The sequence below is a fragment of the Amblyomma maculatum genome, chromosome 1, assembly GCF_055883805.1.
Source record: "Amblyomma maculatum isolate TAMU_Amacu chromosome 1, ASM5588380v1, whole genome shotgun sequence".
NCBI classification, from domain to species: domain Eukaryota; kingdom Metazoa; phylum Arthropoda; class Arachnida; order Ixodida; family Ixodidae; genus Amblyomma; species Amblyomma maculatum.
This window is the reverse complement of record NC_139344.1, coordinates 85,935,035-85,953,020: the sequence shown is the minus strand read 5'-3', so window position 1 is coordinate 85,953,020 and position 17,986 is coordinate 85,935,035. Positions and strand designations below refer to the sequence as shown.

At 45.3% G+C, this 17,986-nt stretch overlaps 1 protein-coding gene across 2 annotated transcripts in view; it reads left to right on the top strand.

The window, feature by feature from the left end:
• Positions 1–17,986, top strand: part of LOC146203016 (uncharacterized) — a 97,253-nt gene that overhangs the window by 51,595 nt on the left and 27,672 nt on the right. For both annotated transcript variants that reach the window (XM_084588496.1, XM_084588495.1), the window contains exon 3: positions 4,614–4,908. In XM_084588496.1, the coding sequence (XP_084444622.1) occupies positions 4,614–4,908 (295 nt within the window). The remainder of the gene's footprint in view (positions 1–4,613; positions 4,909–17,986) is intronic.

Sequence of the window (17,986 nt, the reverse complement as noted above, 5' to 3'; positions counted from 1 at the left end):
CTGGGACCTAATTTGGCTATTGCGTGCCTCGGTTTAAATTTCTTGAGTGAAACTCACTTTTTCCGCAGCCGTATCGACGTCCGTCCCCACCGTCGTTGTGAAGTCCTCAGTTATTTTAGTGCTCTAGTACTAATTGTGTCAATTGCGAAAAAGGCGTTATGTCATGGTGAACCCTGTCATAAAACCACCGGCCGATAACCGCTTGGCGCAACCAAATAAATTAATTAATTGAAGTGACTTGTAATAAAATTATACATAAACAGCTATCACTTACCAAGGCTTACTGGTGATAAAGTGGAGAAAAGGAAGTCGACCATATGACGGCCGAGTTTACATATGTTTTGGCAGGTGGCTGCCGGTAGAGAGAGAGAGAAAGAGGGCGGGTGGGGGGGGGGGGGGGGGGGGGGTTGCAGGAGCTGCAGCTTTTTATATATCCCGTCGCGCTTTGACTGCCTCTCTTGTATATCTCGACATGATCTGAAGTGCCCTCCAGCAACCGGTAGATCATAGATGCAAGTAAAGACAAAGCAAACAAAGCCAAACCATGATAAACAATGCTAAACAAGGTAGAACCGTGCTGGCGAACCTAACTCGCCTGGCAAATCAAGAGCAATTTTTTTTTTCGTACTCTGTTTTCCGACACAGACATCATTAGTTTTCCTGAGATTTGCCTACGTACCTTAATTGGCCGGAAAAATACCTTAGTTAAACTTCTGTGAAGAGACTGGGTCAACAATACGGGGTGGAACAAGACTGGGTGGAACAAGACTGGGCGGAACAATATTTATACGAAACAGCGGAATAAACTATGAGGGCAGGAAGGCAACAAAAGAAAGAATGAGACGTTACGAGTGCTTTTAATTAATTAATTTATTTATTTATTTATTTATTTATTTATTTATTTATCTATTTATTTATTTATTTATTTATTTATTTATTTATTTATTTATTTATTTATTTATTTATTTATTTATTTATTTATTTATTTATTTATTTATTTATTTATTTATTTATTTATTTATTGCACACCACTAGGTGAGGTCCAAGCAGGAAGGGCAACAACAGTGAACAATACAATAATGTAAGACAATGACATACAGGACAAGCAGACATGAATTGGCAATGAATATTAATAGTGAAAATACAATACAGTGATTTCAAACATGGCTAGAAAAAAACACAGGTTACAAACTTTTAAAGCAGCGATGTTGGGGTAGTGAGTTCCCGTCGTTGATGGTGCGAGGAAAAAAGGAAAAGTCAAATCGGTTCTTGAAAAATAAGGTGTTAATAGAGCTTTGTGATAGTGCCGTGTATTTCTTGCTGGCATGGGGGAAAGGTCAAGCGAAGTGTCAAGCATAAGTTTATTGTTCAGAGGTAAAGAAAGAAAATCTAAACGAAAAGTTTGCTCCCTTACCTGTAGTTGTTCAATACCATAAGCTAGCATTAGTTCGGTTGGGAAGTCAGTGCGGAGAAACTTTGAATATATAAACCTAACTGCTTTTCTTTGTATTCTTTCGAGCTTCTTGATGTTAGCCTTAGTGTAAGGATCCCAAATTATGCACGCTTAGATCTAATTAGCGTATTATAGCTTAGGAGTTATAGCTTAGTTATAGCTTAGGATGTCATCTTCTGTCCCGTCAAGGCTCATTTTGTTGCTCTGTAACTAGAAATACTCCAAACGACCCAAGTAAGCGCCTCGCTGAGTAGAAAGAGGAGGAGTCAAAGCAGAAAAAGAATCGTGCTATTGCACGCTGCCATCTCGCAGCCATACGCATTGATCCTCGGAGTCTGCGCTACACAGCGCAATGGATCGAGTACGCTGCTGTAAAACAAATATTCCGCAAAGCCCTTCTCAGAAATACTTTATTTGGCGTAGATGAGGAGGGGGCTACCCTGCAAAACGTTAGCGTGGTGACGATGCGTCACACCTTCTGACCGCCGCCAGGAATTGAGCTTCGACCCAGTTTAGACCTAAAAAAAATTGATTATTGGAAAGTAAGAGGCCGCAAACTGTCATCACAGAGGGGAAATATCACCAGCCTTTTTAAGCGCCGAAATGGCAGCAAATTTCTTCAATACCTCTATCTGCAACTCTCCAAATAGCATGTGACGGAATCGGTCATTTCCTGTCTTTCTTCCTGCCCTGTCTTTCTTGTCTGTCTCTGTTGCGCTTACACAAGTTTACGAGCATGAACAATTAGCCCCACGACGCATATTACCGGTAATTTCCTCGCAGAAAATACTTTCGTGCACTCCTCGCACGGTTCAACCAAGAATCCAGCACACAGCCATTTTGGAAGTGGAAATATTTGGAAAGCAACGCGCTAGCTGATACCCGCGCTACAAGGACGCACCGAAATAAAATTTGAGTCGTGCTTCACGTCGATTTCCAAAGTCATTTGAAAAGTTCACCGTTCGTTCTTTATACTTCAATAGCGCTGCTACTGGACTTTTTTTTTTTTTTCATTTGCTCCCATGACTGCTTGTTGTGTCAACTGCTTCAAGAATGTTTATGACGGTAAAAAAGGCACCGCTAAGGCACAGCTGTCAGTTCTATTTGAAGCTCGCTGCTATTAGAAGCATTTCTCCGAAACCAAGGCGGCAAAAACAAAAGTCGACGACGTCGAGAAATGACCATATATATATATATATATATATATATATATATATATATATATATATATATATATATATATATATATATATATATATATATATATATATATATATATATATATATATATATATATATATCACAACAGATAAAAGATACGTGAAATGTCCACGTATTAAATTTCTTACCTGAAGCACATATTCATGATCTTCCAAATGGTGGCGTGATGGCAATGCGCACGAGAATATGCGCGTTCTCGTTTCCAAAGCGTTTGAAACTGCCATATGCGGTGCTCCGCGGACCGGAGTGACATCTGAGCCGAAAACGTCCGAAAAGAAAATTGTGGAGCCGCGCAAGAATGGCAGTTCAGTCGAATGGCATTTAGTTTGGCGATTCTCTGAACTACTCGCGCTGCACAGTTCATCGCGTACTTACACACACAATAGATAACACAAAAAGGACGTCCACACCGGTGAAGCGCACACTACCAACTGGCGGTTTATTTATAGTGTAAAGAAGAAAGAAGAAAACGTCCACTGACTCTAGAAAAAAAAAAAAGAGTACTAAAAGAATAAAAAGAAGAAAACTTGAAGGAGACAAAAAAAAAATCAAAGAGAAAAGAAAGAAGGAAAAACTTTGGTAAAAAAACGAAGGCAAATAAATTAGAATATGGAAAACAATTCTATCCTCTGCTATTGCCCTAAAGAACCAGCTGTATCTTGTTCCTGCTGACGGCTACCGAACGGCACACTCATACACTCTCCCTCCCGACCCGAAGTCATTCCGAAGGCTTCGATAATGCCCGTCTTCAAAGTATCCTTAGAGCTTGCCACAGCAATTGTGTCCCCGATACTGGCCGCGCAAAGCTTCGCAACTGGATTTTATTTGTATGCCCTCTTTACCGCATTCATAGTTGATTTTTTTTTTTTTTTTCTGTATCACCTTCAGAATCGTACGTGTTACCAACTAGCCCGCACGCAAGTTTACTGGGTACTGGTTCGATGACATTTGGACTATATGTGTAGCATTCGACAGGAGGACGGACAAAAGCTCGGTGAATATATCAGCGCATGGAGAAGGAAGGGGGGATGTGATTCTACAGCCGCTTAGCGCCTCGTCACAGAAATATGGCGTGCCAAGTGGCAGTAGATGTGACTACTGGGGCGGCGTGATCAGGGATAGAATTGTGCAAGAAAACGTTCATATATACTTTATTCAACGTTTGATGTTTTCTATTTTTGTGTGCAAGATATTCAACTCAAAGAGAACATACGACAGCCTGCAACAAAGTTGTCAACGGAATCAGTTGGCTTGCGTTTATCTTGCTCCGAAACAAAACGAGCAAAATGATCCACAGGAAAGTAACGAAGAGATGACGAGAGCGGTCAACGCTCTATTTTTCATTGCTATAGTATGATGCGCTTTCCTTGCTTTTTTTTTTCTTTTTTTTTTACAAAAAGCTAGTTCATATTGTAACGTGGTGCATGCCGGAGTAACTTGTGACACATGAGAAAATAACGCCATGAGGCTATCTTAGCGGCCCCGCCTTAGTGGTGCAGTGGTAAGACGCCCCGGATAGGCGTCCGTGTGCTGTGGGACGTCAGCGTACGTTAAAAGTCCCCAGATAGTCGAAATTACTCCACAGCTCTCCACTACGGCTCATCTTTCCAATTTCACTCCCACCTTTCTCCCTTCCCTTACAGCGCTGTTCAGGTGTGCACAGAAACAAGTATGACAGATACTGCGCCTTCCCCTTCCTGTGAACCAATTAATTTAAAAACAAAAACGCAAGAAAGATCCAGAGGGTGTGCGTGGTAGACAAGTAGACGAGTTAATGTGTCCAACTCGCATTCGCTACATTTATAAACACCTATTGCAGTGACCACTTTATCTCATTGCGTTAAAAGCTTCAAACGTACTAAGTGAATTGACAGGAGCCTAAACATATAGCATTCCTTCTAAAACCGGTGCAACTTCTCTCCCTGTGCCGCTTGCCCAGGAGCCCCGGTCCGCTCTCGCCGGCGACTACTCCGACGACACCCAAGGCGCCCGGCATGGTGTCCGGGGCCCACCCCCTGTCCGGTGCCACGTACCGTCCCCCGGGTCCGCCTTCTTACATCTCACCCCAGAGCCCCGGCATCACGATCACGACGCAGAACGTGACGGTACCGGCACCGGGACCCTACCAGGACGGCCAGTTCCAATACGAGCTGCGCCAGGGATTCCTGGTGCCCGAGCCGCTGGTCGAAAACAAGATCGACTCGCTCAAGGAGAAGGCCAAGATCACCAACCAGGTACGCCTTGCTGACGGACGCATGCGATGGGGCTCGAGAGGGTGCACCCATGATTATTTTAGCTTTCCGCTTGTTTTTGTATCGTAGCACTGGCAAACAAACCAAAAACGAACAAAGCAACGAAACATATGACTCTCGCGCTGTTCGTGCGTGCGTCCGAAAGAAGAAAGATGTTCAAGATTGGATTGTCGCTCTCGGTTATTTTGCTACCACCGGTTTCAGAGTGCTGGTTAGCATGGCTTTCGTAACCAGCACTCGGAAAATGTCCACATCGAACCCAGACTGAAAGACGTGTACCTGGCCAGGAGAAATGTGGACGACTTCGAACGCGATATTTACCACTGAAAAAATTTAGCTGCGTTAAGTCCTTCTGAACATCTCGCCGCCTTTGCCACTAAGCAGGTTGCGCACGACCGCATCAGCGATGACTTCATTTGCAGAGGAGAAAAAGTGTTGACTTAAACACGCAGTATATATTGCCAGGGCGTGTCCTTATTCGTGCGAAGACGGCTGGCGCGAGTGGAAGCTCTATACGGGACGGTATGAAGGCCGAGCTAAAATGTGCTTCTGAGCTATATAGCTATATGCTTCTATAATAAAAGACACTGCATACATGCAACGTACAGCAAATCTTCTCTTGTCCGCAAGCATTCTTACTGAACGTCCGAGCTCATACCAACCTTGCATGCGGAATTTTAAACTTGGGGGGAGGGGGGGAGGGGGGGAGGGAGGAGCGGAAGTAAATTATTGTTCTCTGGAGGCATGTGTGAACGGCTCGCTCAAGATCCCAAAATTAGCACAGCGCTAAACTTCGCATTTCTTTTTGAGTTCACTGACTTATCTCTGAGGGCGAGAGGAAAGGAAGGAGTATCGTAAACGTTGAGTCAAGAGATGCGGTCGTCGCCGAGGCTGCCAAGACCAACAGAGGCTCGAAACGCGGCCCAGCTGTTTTCCACGGAAACTTTGCCATTCGTCGGCATCGCGTCCTCTCCTTCCGCTTCATCCAGTCGACCAAAGCTGAAGCTTCATAAGAAATGCGCCGACTTTATAAAAGTGGCCTTTCCATTTTACTTTATTTCGCCCTTCAGCTCTGCGACGTCTTTGCATTTTAGCTGGTGGCGGACGCTCTAGCGACGAATACAAAGTTTTAAGGAGCTGTAGTGCTTCTAAGCTGTCGTCACGCTCTCATCCCTGCCCCTTTCTAGCCTTAAAAAAAAAAAAAAAAAGAAAAAGAAAGAGCACCACGGCAGCGCAAAACTGACGCGCACAGCTCCTGTTGCTTGCGGAATATAAACTTGGCTCGTGGAGGCGAAAAGTGAACAATATGAATGAGAATAGGACTGAAGAGCTATTTTTTGGTGCGCAATGCTGATTTGAGCTTCAAGTGCATCAAGAGAGAAGAAAACAGGCGAGAAATGAATTTTTCTCGGGAATATCGCAACGCTGTCGATAATATATGCACGCGACAAACAGCCCCATTTAGTTACCGCTGTACACCGGCGAGGCGCAGTCCGCACCTCTCAGGCTCGGATAAATAGTGATGGCGTAAGCTCCGCGTGCAAGCGACTAGTGAGGAAATCTGCACCGTGAGCTCTATTGCGCAGTATACTGTAGATGATGGTAGAGTGACTTTGCGTTGCTTTCGTCATGATAGCTTCCCCTCAAGCCCCACGTGACAACAGCGCAGCTCACTCTAAGAGCAAGGAGCTCGCGAGCACGGAGCACGCGATGTCCGCGACCAGTTCGTGTTACTTTGCGAGCATTCGCAAGCATTTAATCTTGGGTTGGTCGCATGCGATAATGGAATGAAACTGACTGGATGAGCAGCGGAGAGTTTATTCATGGTGTGACGACGCCTAACTCGATGAACGAGCTTAGTTCAACCTGTACACTGCGTTTGCATTTATGCCGAACGCTTGGACTGTCTCTGGCTATTTGTGCTTGCCGATAAGAATATCGAGGCGCAATGGCTACAATAGGCCGTGGAACTACCAGCAGCAGAGGCAGTGTCCTCAAATAATATGCTCGTGCAAGAAAATGTTGGCGACTTGAGCAGTTATTTAACGTGCAGAAAAAAAAAATGATGTGGCTTTGCTTTGGTTAATCACTGCGAAAGCAACGGCGGAAGCTTCTCTTGCCTGCTACATTATTCCCCTATCAAGCACTACATGTCAGTGTAGGGTGCTACATTATTGGGTACACTTAAGCTCATCCTTTAAGGGTATGACGCGAGAGTGTAAGCTACCAGCCCACATATAAAGTCACGCTTCAACCAAGCCGTATGGATGTGCCTGCGTGTCGTAGGCGTAACGAGAATGCAAACAGTTATGACAGGCTGACTCCGATATCACCCTCCCATATGAAAGGAGCGACCCGAGTTGGCAGCTCCTGCCCGTGGCATAGGGGTAACGTGAATTCAAATGTCATGGCAAGCTGATGTTTTTATGAGGAGACCGTAGCTACGCCTCTTCACGGCGTAGCTGCGGCCACCCGAGGTTTCGCATTGGCTGTCGTAGGATTGCTTTCGCAACAAAAAAAAAAAAAAAAAAAGAGAGACAGCAATGCAAGGCTCAAAACTCCTGTTTTTATTTGTTGTCTTTCATTGATTTTATCGTAAAACTTATCTTGTCTAAAGAAAATAAAGGAGAATGTAATACAATTTGTGCTCGTGGCAAAAATGTATTCTTTGTATTTTTCTGGGTATGCTGATGTTTGCCCAGCAGAAAAGGGCGCATTCGATTGTTGCCGTGGAAGCTGCATTTTATAATCTTCCCGCCGTTCAATTCAAATCCAAGATATCCATTTATGGCAGTAAAACCTAGCCTGAGATCCTCAAGTCCAACTTTCGTGGGCACCATTTCTGGCTGTAAATTCTGGCTCGACTCCAATTCTGACCATTTCTGGCTCGACTCCACGGGCCCTTCTCAGCGCCACCCTGTACTGGGCGACGAAAAGAGGCTTGCACCACCATGTTCATGGTACTGACTCGTTCAACATCTCACCGCGATTGACAGCATTCCAAGCCGTGAAGAAAAGTGTATGGGAGACTTGAAAGGACTTCAAGTCATGAAGAAATAAAACAGAATTAGCTAAAGTAATTTAAGGCCGTGAAGAGGAAGTACGGGAGAGCCGCGAGGTTATCTCTTATTTTGATAAATGGGTCACTGTTTCTAGCGCGTGTACCGTGTGTAGTGTGCGCGCCAACTATCTTACAGGGACAGATCGGAGCGTCGGAACTCGCTCAGATACAGTGCCTCGCACCGCGTGCATGCGCAGACCGTCTCTAACTGACGCACGGGATGCGCGGCGCAAGCGTGTTTAGAGTTCGTGCTTAAGACAACTGTAGAACATTGTAAAGATACCTTTATGAATACATTGATCGGATGTTTTAGCAGAAAGATTGCTTTTAAGTTGTTTCAAAGTTTTTAAGCGTGCTGCAGAAAAGCCATGCATGGTGAGGATTTTCAACAATAAATAACAAAATACCACAAGCGTCCCGAGAAAAGATCTTCTAATATTTAGCTGGAATGGGGCGATGATGAAATATGCGAAAAGACTGCGTTCATATGCAACTTCCCGTTGAAAAAATACGCTTGCATATTTTGTTTTGTTTTTGCTTTTGTTTTTAACTTGCGCCCGTCAAAATACACTACGTCGAAATATTAATTTTTATTAGCGAAATCGGACGGCGACAATTACACCTGCGTTTTACTTTTAGAATTTTTCAAATCCACCTTCTTTTTGCGCTGAAAGTATCATCTTTGTCTTTATAATACGGCAACCAGTTAACAGAGACCGACCTCAGTTTGTCCTCGGCGCATCTTGGAGGATTTGTCATGTTTGGTAAAAAATTTTTCTCGATCTGGTAATCAAGCATCGTTACTGATACGAGGCGGCATTTAAAAACATTATCGTAAGAGTGGCATCATAAATGACCTGGCTTACGTCTTTATTTATGTTTTTCTTTTTTTTTTCAAATGAAAAAACTTCACTCCACTCAAGTGGGCTACCCTTTACTGTATCTGGGCTACCCTTTACTATATATAATGGCCCCTTCGACCCCCAGAGCAAAATTTTACCAAGCGTAATGTTCCATTATAAAAAAATTATGTGTGCATATTTGAAACTCTCTAGACTGCTAAGAAAGAAACACTGATAATAGAGACGAAAGACTTGTTTACGTGGAAAGACAGGTCAAATAATTTCCTTAGCTTCAATGAAAAGCAGATGTGGAATACATAACAAGTGCTTGACATAAGGTATTCCTGAACACACGATAAGTGGGAATAAATACGAATCTTCTCTACACTGGAGTATGTCCATCTACGACCTGAGCACGAAATTGTAGCGATTTCCACGGCCGACAAAAACAGTCGGGAAGCGGTCGCTGCGTAGGAGCTTCTGACCACTCCTGCCGCCTCCCTTTCTCGACGATAGCTTCAATGGCTGAGAACAGCCAAGAGCGTCGTAACCGAGCATAACAAAGCACCTCAATTTTTTGTTATGAAAAGTGACAGCTTCGCGACGAGCACTGGCAGAAACGAGAACTTTACGTCCCTTGAGTGTATAGACACGTGTTCGCCCCCCCCCCCCCCCTTTATGGGAGCCACCCAAGGTTTCGAAGCTAAACACACACGGAGTGTGAAAAAAGGGCGGTTCTGAGGTTGGAGGGCCCTGCTCGGAAGGAGGCACAGCGAAAAACACCGGTCTTTTGCCAGGATCAACAGATTCCTCCATAGCGACCGACCGACCGAGTAAAGGCTCAGAAAGCGCGCAGCCCTCGACAGCTGCGCGGCCGGGGGTGGAATTTATTGTCGCTTTTGTTTAACTGGAGCGAAGTCGCGGGGAGGGCTGGGCCTTGCTGACTCGGGCCCGTGTGTGAGCGCGTTCAGACGACCTCAACCGGCAGCGACACACAAACTGTGTGTGCCAGTGCTAAAGTTAGAGAGGGACCCCTGGGGCACACGGAGCGCGCGAGTCTGGAGGCGATAGCTGCTTCAAGGACTGGATTCACGCCAGCAGAAAGACCTGACCCGGGTTCGGGCCGGCCCTAACTGTTTTCCGCCGCGGCAGCGGAGCGGCACTGGGACCGGAGCACGATCTGGAGCGTATACGCCGGTACTCGTTCCCTTCTCGCCGTTGGTCCGATCAGGAGTGAGCGCATGCGCCCCAACCGAGATCCGATCCAGCCTGCCGGGGCACTTCCAGCGCAAGCCGCTTTTCCTATAACAAAACCTAACCAAAAGTTCTGCCGCCTCTTTGGCAGCGCGCGCTGTTTACCAGGATGTGTCCCAGACGACTAAAGGCGCGCCTGGAGGAAAGCGATTCTTTGAGCATGAACAATGAAAGAGAGAAGAGTAAAGAAAAAATAGTTAAAGCTGGCGGGCTGACGAGAGAATAAGCAGCACTGTTTCAGCTCAAACTGGCGGATAGTGATCAACGTATAGGAAGCTAGTATGACAGGGAAGAGGAATAGCGGAGGCGTTTGGCGAGCTATAGAGTGGGTGCTGAGTATAGGAATGCGCGAAAAGGCGTCGTCACAGGGAGGAGGCGCAATGCATAACAGCAGCGGAGCCCACTTGGCACTCGGGAAGAAGGCACTCGGGCGGTGATTCATGCCCGCAGTAATAAAGGCTGGCAGAGTACAAGGCAAGCGAGGAAGGTGGGCTTCGATTTCACTGAACTTCCCTTGAAATTCTGATCCATGCTTGATAACCCGAGAGAGTGGAGAGTGACAACTGTTAAGGTCTAATAAAGGAAGAACACAGAACAGAGGATTCTACGTCGCCTCCCTTTGACTAGTCGAACCGCACCTAACAAAATTTAAAATTCTTCTCATCAGGATCAAACATTTTAACAATAAAGAAGGAGAAAAGTACGAAAAGACTTACTCATGCGCAAATAGTTTGAGGTCGCCTGAAAGCGCAACTCGTGAATATTCCTTCAAGTGCAAGTGAAATGCACGGCCAGAGGAAACTGGGACGGCTACAAATTTTGAAAATCAGAAACAAGTGAACCACAATTAAAAAACACAATATTGCAAACATAAAAAAATGCTCCAGCATTTATTATACTCAGATATTGAGAGAAAAAAATATGCAGCTCGAGTTCGGCAAACCGACAGAAATGCACAAGCAGGCAAGCAGGCGTCTTTGCAGTCTGCTTTGATGATTGCTGACTCACACGGAGACATTTGGAATGTTGAGATTTCTTTCTTTTTTTGCGTTATTTACGTAACTCGGGTAGATTTTTTTTTTCTGGTTGTTTAATCGCATCACCGTTTCAACTTGTAACGCTGACGCGCCATTTGTTTTTTTATGTCATCTTGACATACACTCGGAACTACAAGGTGCTGTCATCCGAAATGAGCCATTTGTTTCCGTCGTTGTATCCTCGTCCCCGTTCTCAATCCATTCTGCTGACAGCGCGCATTGATACGACACAGAATCCTCACCCACATACTGTGCAAAGACCACCCACCATAGATATAAGTCCCTATGTGTTGGAAACCAGCACTTTGCGTTTGAAGTGCTAAAGTAGCAGAAAAATGGGAAAAATTATAGTAAGGTTGTCTTAGTGTGCATCAGTTTCGCTGCCCCAATTTGCGCGATTTCATTGGTCGTAAAAGAGCTAATAAAGAACAGCCATTCAAAGCAGCAGCATCTACACAGATTCCCGCAGTGTAGCACAGAATTACACACCAAAAAATGCATTCCCTTAGTAAGAGACATAATACATAACGTAATAACTACCGATGCACAAGGGCGTAAGATTAAGCTCTACTGGGCACCCAGCTACATCGCAATCAGCGGTGGTGAGAGATACTGACGCAGGTGCAGAAATTACCCGCAGTGCCAAAATAGAGAGAGTAATTACACCGCATAAAGATGGCACAAAATGCGAAAGAGAAAGGTTGAGAGAGATGGCAGTCTCTATGGGATAACCAAGTAAACAACAAACTACACCTAGTGAAGTTAGTGATCGAGCAACGGGAATCATGTAGCCACCAAGAGCCTAATTTTATGTAGCCTTCATACTGGGCACACTCAATGAACACCCAACTTCATTATCGCAAAACAAAATGAATCTATATGTGAACTTTCCGGAAATGTTGTCACCGCATCATAACTTCATGTAAAAAGAAAGAATTCGAGAAACAGAAACAAAAAGGAATTTCTTTAAAAAATTTTTGACGACCACATCCTATTACATTAGCTTACGCCTAGAAGAAAATTCACTCGTCAAAAGTTCCTGTGTTGTTTCATTCTTAAAGCACATCTGTTTAACTAGTTGTAGTACCTTAAACACACTTTTTTAACTCCCTCCCAACTAAATAGACCCACAAAACCTTGTGTCTGGCGTATGATGGCTGTAGCTGCTCATGCGCCATAAAACACAACACTGACGAATGGAATCACTGTAGCTTACACTGATGCAGCTCGCCACGCGGAAACGCGCTCTTCAAAACGCAAGAACGCATGGCGTCAACAGACTTCAGCCCAACTGCACGGCTGTTCCAGACTTCCGCATGGTCGTTGGTTCTGCATGTGTCCTCCGTCAATAGTGGACGCTCCACATCCCACGAATATGAGCAGAAGGCGTTCACTACAAAGTTTCCATGTAGTTAGTTCTGCTTAGCCATCTATAGGTACGGGAAACATGCGATGCGTCTGAGTAGTCTAGCACTTCTCGGACAGCTTCTGGCATAAGGAATATCAATACACACATTGCACCTTCTATAGGTCGTCGAATGGTAGGGAAACAAGAGCGTCCACCATTCCCACGAAAGCACGGAACTATTGATCTTGCCCGAAAATTGCCCTCTAACCTAAGGCCTTAAATTTTAGCGCCGTTGGGTTAAAGGCCTCGTTCCGCACAAAATATGGAGAGAGCGTTGACAGCGTCAGCATAGTGAGCGAAAGATCACTGTCACGACCCTGGGAGGTGGTAGCTGGAATGAACAGGCACTGACTGCTTCATCGTAATGAGGCGCGACGGCACAGGCGCGACCACAGTGTATGGCATATTTGAAAGAAGGTGCCAACTTGGGCTTCGTCTTTCACATGATGGCAGGCTGCGATTGGAATGCAGCCCTGCAGGATCCTTGGATCCATAGTTAGACACGATGCCACTACGCCATGCAGAGACGCTCGTACGACTTCGTTAAGCGGCACTACATATTTGTGTATTTATATTTTTGTGCATAATGGTAGTGATGAACCAGGCAGCATTTAGTGCGGTGGCTCTCACCATGCAGGCGACGGCACAGACGAAACCCCGAGGCGCTTCCGCCGTCTGAGAGCGAGCAACCTCAGCGTCAGGGGCATCGTCTGCAATGGTGCGCAATTTATTTTCGGTTCGTTTGTCGTGGCGTTTGAGAGCTGCTTTTCGCGTAGAGCATCTAGGCTGTATAGATTTAAAGACCGTACTATGAACCAGTGGAGCGCACGTAACGGCATATTCATTGGACTCCTGAAGTAGCTTTTGCGATTCGGACAAGCACCAGCTCACAGAGCACCTCTCAAGGGTATATCTGGCTTCACAGCACACACTTATTGTGCCATTTCAAACATATACCCTCTTAATGTCGGTGCATATTTTGTCACAGTGCTCTTCAAAGTACACGCCAACTGTCAACGAATAGCTGCTTACGCAGTGTAACGAGAAAAACTGAACGTTCTTCTCTGTGAGTCACGCTCCAGTGCTGTGTCGCTGGCCAACGGCGACCCCCACGCGCGCGTATCGTGGTGTTTTAAAAATACATGGCCTTCGAAATAGCGTTTCATAATTTTTCAGTATGTTTGAGGGTGTACTGGGCGCTTTTCTTCACGAAGGGCCGATATTGTGCTTGCACTGTGCAATCACAAAAATGCGTTTAAGACTTCTCTTCACATGCAGTCCTATGGGGTGCATTACCACTCTGGACGCCGATGGTGCCGCTAGTGGCGCGTACGTCTACCCGGGAGTTAGATGTGCACGGGGCGTATACTAAGTGCCTATAATATCAGTTGTTAAACTTCCCATATTGCCCATATATTAAAAAACGTCGGTCCAAGTCAGTCAAACTTCATGTGTTTGCAGATAGAAGCAGCGCCCACTGTCATTGAAGGAAACTCAAAATTTCAAACTTTGAGATCGTTGATAAATGCGCAACCACATATCAACACAATCAGTTCAAAATACAGTAGCAAGAATGTTTTAGAAATAACAGTCGAGAGGTAATTAAAGGGTAAAAGAAAAAGAAGCACTTTTCACAAGGCACGAACATCCAGAGCTTTTGGATCATTCCAGTTAGGAAACTCCCGATTCAAAAATTCACAAATGTTTTCAGGTGCTTATGCGTTGTAGCAACATCGAGAAGCGATCAATACAAGCTTTCTGCTGTTGCTGTTATTGGCTTCTGGAAATCACTTTTTTTTTTTTTTACTGCGTGTTTCCAACCTTAATTTTTACCTCTATGACTGGTATGTCTAGGAATGTTTGCTACTACTACTCCAACTTATTTTATTTTCCAGGTGGTTCTGCATTTATCAACAGTGTGAAAGTTTGCAACTTAGACGCAGTTTCCTTTAATGGCCGCGGTCGCAACCACTATCGTAAACACCCGAATTTTGGACCAATCGAAACCACTGTTTTGATAAATGAGCCCCCTGGGAAGTTTCGCAACTGGTAATATTAAACATCTCTGAGGATAACAATGGCAAATAACTTTTTTGGTCGCTTTTAGATGGCGTTCCAATCCTTAAGCACCCAATCAGCAAATTTTGTGATGAAATCCGCGCGTTTTGTAGCGTAAAGCTGCACTACGTGGGTCAGAGCCGAGTTTCGCGTGAGTCTGGGCCGCCCGTTATGCGCATGCGCGAGAGCCGCCAAATTCGAAGCGACCAATCAGCCGTCTTATGCCTAATCACGATTGAATCGATACTTAAAAAAATAAATTATTAAACCTTGTCTTCCACCGGGAAATCGAACCTACATCCCTTGGATCCCCAGCCCACGCCCCGGATTGTGGAATGATCTTTATAATTCCCCTTGTCTACAGTGAGGATCATAGCGGGATTCCGCGAGTGACAGATACTGCGCCTTTTATTTCCTGCAGACGAATTATAGAACGACGGTGAACTTTAATGCGTTTAATGAAATACTGGTTGTGTTCGACAAAGGTGGCGCGATGTACCGTCACGACAAAACACTTTCCCAGAGCGGTCGCGAGAGAGGCCCGGAACAGTGAATCTTCTCAGTACGAGAAGAACGCCTAGCGAAAAGACGTCGCCGGGAAGCTCAACGACGTGCTATGGCCGCCGCTAAACAACAGCAGCAACAGCCGGACGAAAGAGAAGAGGAGGACGAGGAGGATCAAGAAAGTGATTCCAAGACTTGTCGGTGCACTGAACACACGATAAATCTCAGTGAAAGCGCAAACTCGATCAGCACCAGGCATAACCATACCTTTACTCTACGTACATCCAGGCATAGCAGAGCTAAACCACTGCCAATTTCTTCCTTTTTCATGATGAGACATCTAACGCTGTTGTAATAAAACAAAATTCCACTGCACGCCAATAAGCCAGATTTATGTTTAGTTACAGTGAGCCCCTTTCATTTACCATTCTCGGACAGCCTGGCTGCCAGAGAATTTGCTTCTTACAAGAAATGAGGAGGAAGTGGCCCTGTTGTCACCTGTGCTGGCTGCCACCGGAACCAGCTAGCTGGCCGAAACAATGTTCACAGCGGACGGGGACATGCGAGCCGCCTCGAAGTGCAGAAATACGCGGCGCAACGCAAGTTACCAATCCTGTTTGCAGAAGAGCTCAGAAATATCATAGCAACGCGTTCGAGAGTGGAAAAAGCAGCGCCACTGCTGCGTTCGCTATTTAATTTCGAGGACAAGCCCCCCTTGGCAGTCACTCCCATCCTCACGCTCTCTTGTAGTTCACTGTAGTTTTGCTAAGCGTAATCAAGACATGGTGGAAACTGCATGGTTAAGCTCAGGAATGTGTAAGCAGCTTCCTTCACTGTGAATCTTGTACTAAGGAAAACCACCCCACGCAGTTCCGTAGACCAATTATTAAAGCTTATTTTTCTCCCCCCCCCCCCCCCCCCCGCTTTCTCTCTCTATATATATAAGCATCCTGCTCGACTTGGAACACGGAATCCGAATCGATGCGTCCTTTTTTCTCTTCTTTTTGTGTTCGTGTTTGTTTTCGCGCCTTTTACCTAAGACAAACTGCCACCAGCTGGCCCAACAACATGTTCTTTGATGCGTTTTTTCTTTGAAGTTGAGCTTAGCTAAGTCAAAACCAATTTCAAGCGGCTTTACACCATCCGCAAATGGCATATCTGCTTCCCGCACAACCTGGAATAAACCCGTGAACCGCTGCGTCTTTTGCGCTGTGCGATCAGCTCAGTTGAACCAGCTTCAAACAGAGCCTTACACCATTTCAACAGGTGATATTTCTGATGGGAGCGGATCATTTCTGCGGACAGGGTATCGAACCACCTAGGCGTAGCGTTTAGGCTAAGCGTCGCATCACCGCACGCGGCTCTTGACAGAGTATTCATGCTCACCAAACAGCTAGTTTCACCACGTGCGTAACACCGCCATTTTTAGAACGTAGCTCTATTGCTACCATTATCCAAGGTCATTCATCTGCGCAAGCTATAGGTCGGCAGTTTCATCTGCTCCTCGTCACAGCAGCGCCGCGCACTCCTCCTCCGTCTCGCCTCTATATTAATGAAACTGTACCGCTAGCATTAAACCGGTTGCTCTCGCCTCCACGTGACAGCTGCTTACCTGCGGCTCGCTTCCTCAGTCTAGCCTTGGTTGATGTGGTGTCTGTGATGTCGATGTCTACACTCTGTCGTAAGAATCAGGCTGAATTGGACAATCCTGCTTATGAAGCCCATCACGAGGCCTGTCAACTAGGTTCAGATGGATTGAATCCCGCCGATTTTAATGATAGTTCCGCATGAGCTTTTTTATTTTTATTTTGTCAGCTACAGCGCACATGTAGGACGTGAATACATGAAAAGTCGCGCGTCGCAGAAAACAATTCCCGTTTCGTCCCGATTTCAGGATAGTGCGATCTAAGCGCCGCAAAAAACTGATGGATTAAATGGCGTCCGAGTGATCGCATTTTCATCCAAAGCAGCCTCGGAGTACTGGCTGCCAACGGAAAAGAAATATTAGGGTATATTGTTTCATGCACTAGACACGCGGAGCAACGCAAGATACCAATTCTGCTTTTAGATGAACTTGCAATGCCATAGCAACTCGTTCAAGAGTGAAAGACAGCCCCGCCATCCCTCCGCCAGCTCTTTCGGCGTTAACATTCCATCAAAAGCATCAGGTTTTTGCAAATAAAATTTTTTATTCATCTTATAACAATGCTCTATCAGGAGCACGAGCCAACAAGCGAGACGATGAAGGAGGAGTTGCAGCCAATCGCTGATGTCCGCGTTTTAATTTTTCTCGGGTTTCTTCGCTACATGGAGCTGATGTTTTAGTCAACCAAAACAAAATTAGTCCAAATTATTGCATTATTACTATTACTAATTATTCCCAAACCGTCCCGTAAGAGACTACTATCAAATTGCTGTACTGACAACACGAGCCAAGCGCCTAGACGAAACGTACATTACCGCAGCGATGTTTCGGAGAAACGTTCTATTAAATATGAAAAATGGACATCTTTTAAGATCTGATGACTACCTGCATCTAAATTATTCTTGGAATAGAAAATTATGTCATTCACGGCAACTTGAGATTTCTCTAACAAGGCTGCAATGCCGTATCCCACCTTTAAATTTCTATCTTTACAGGTCTGGTTTCGCACTGTCTCCCGTCTGCGCATTTTGCAGTGAACAAGAAACATTAGATCACTTTTTATTTTTTGCCGCCGCTTTACTACGCTGAGAAAACAGTTGATGGAAAGGCCATTGCAACAGCTTGGCCTTAGTTTAAGCAGCCCGACATTGTTATCATTTGGCGCCACCATCCTTGGGCACAGTCACAGGTCTGTTTTTACCGCCATGCAAAATTTTTTACTGGACTCAAATCGTTTGCCTTGCTAAATAT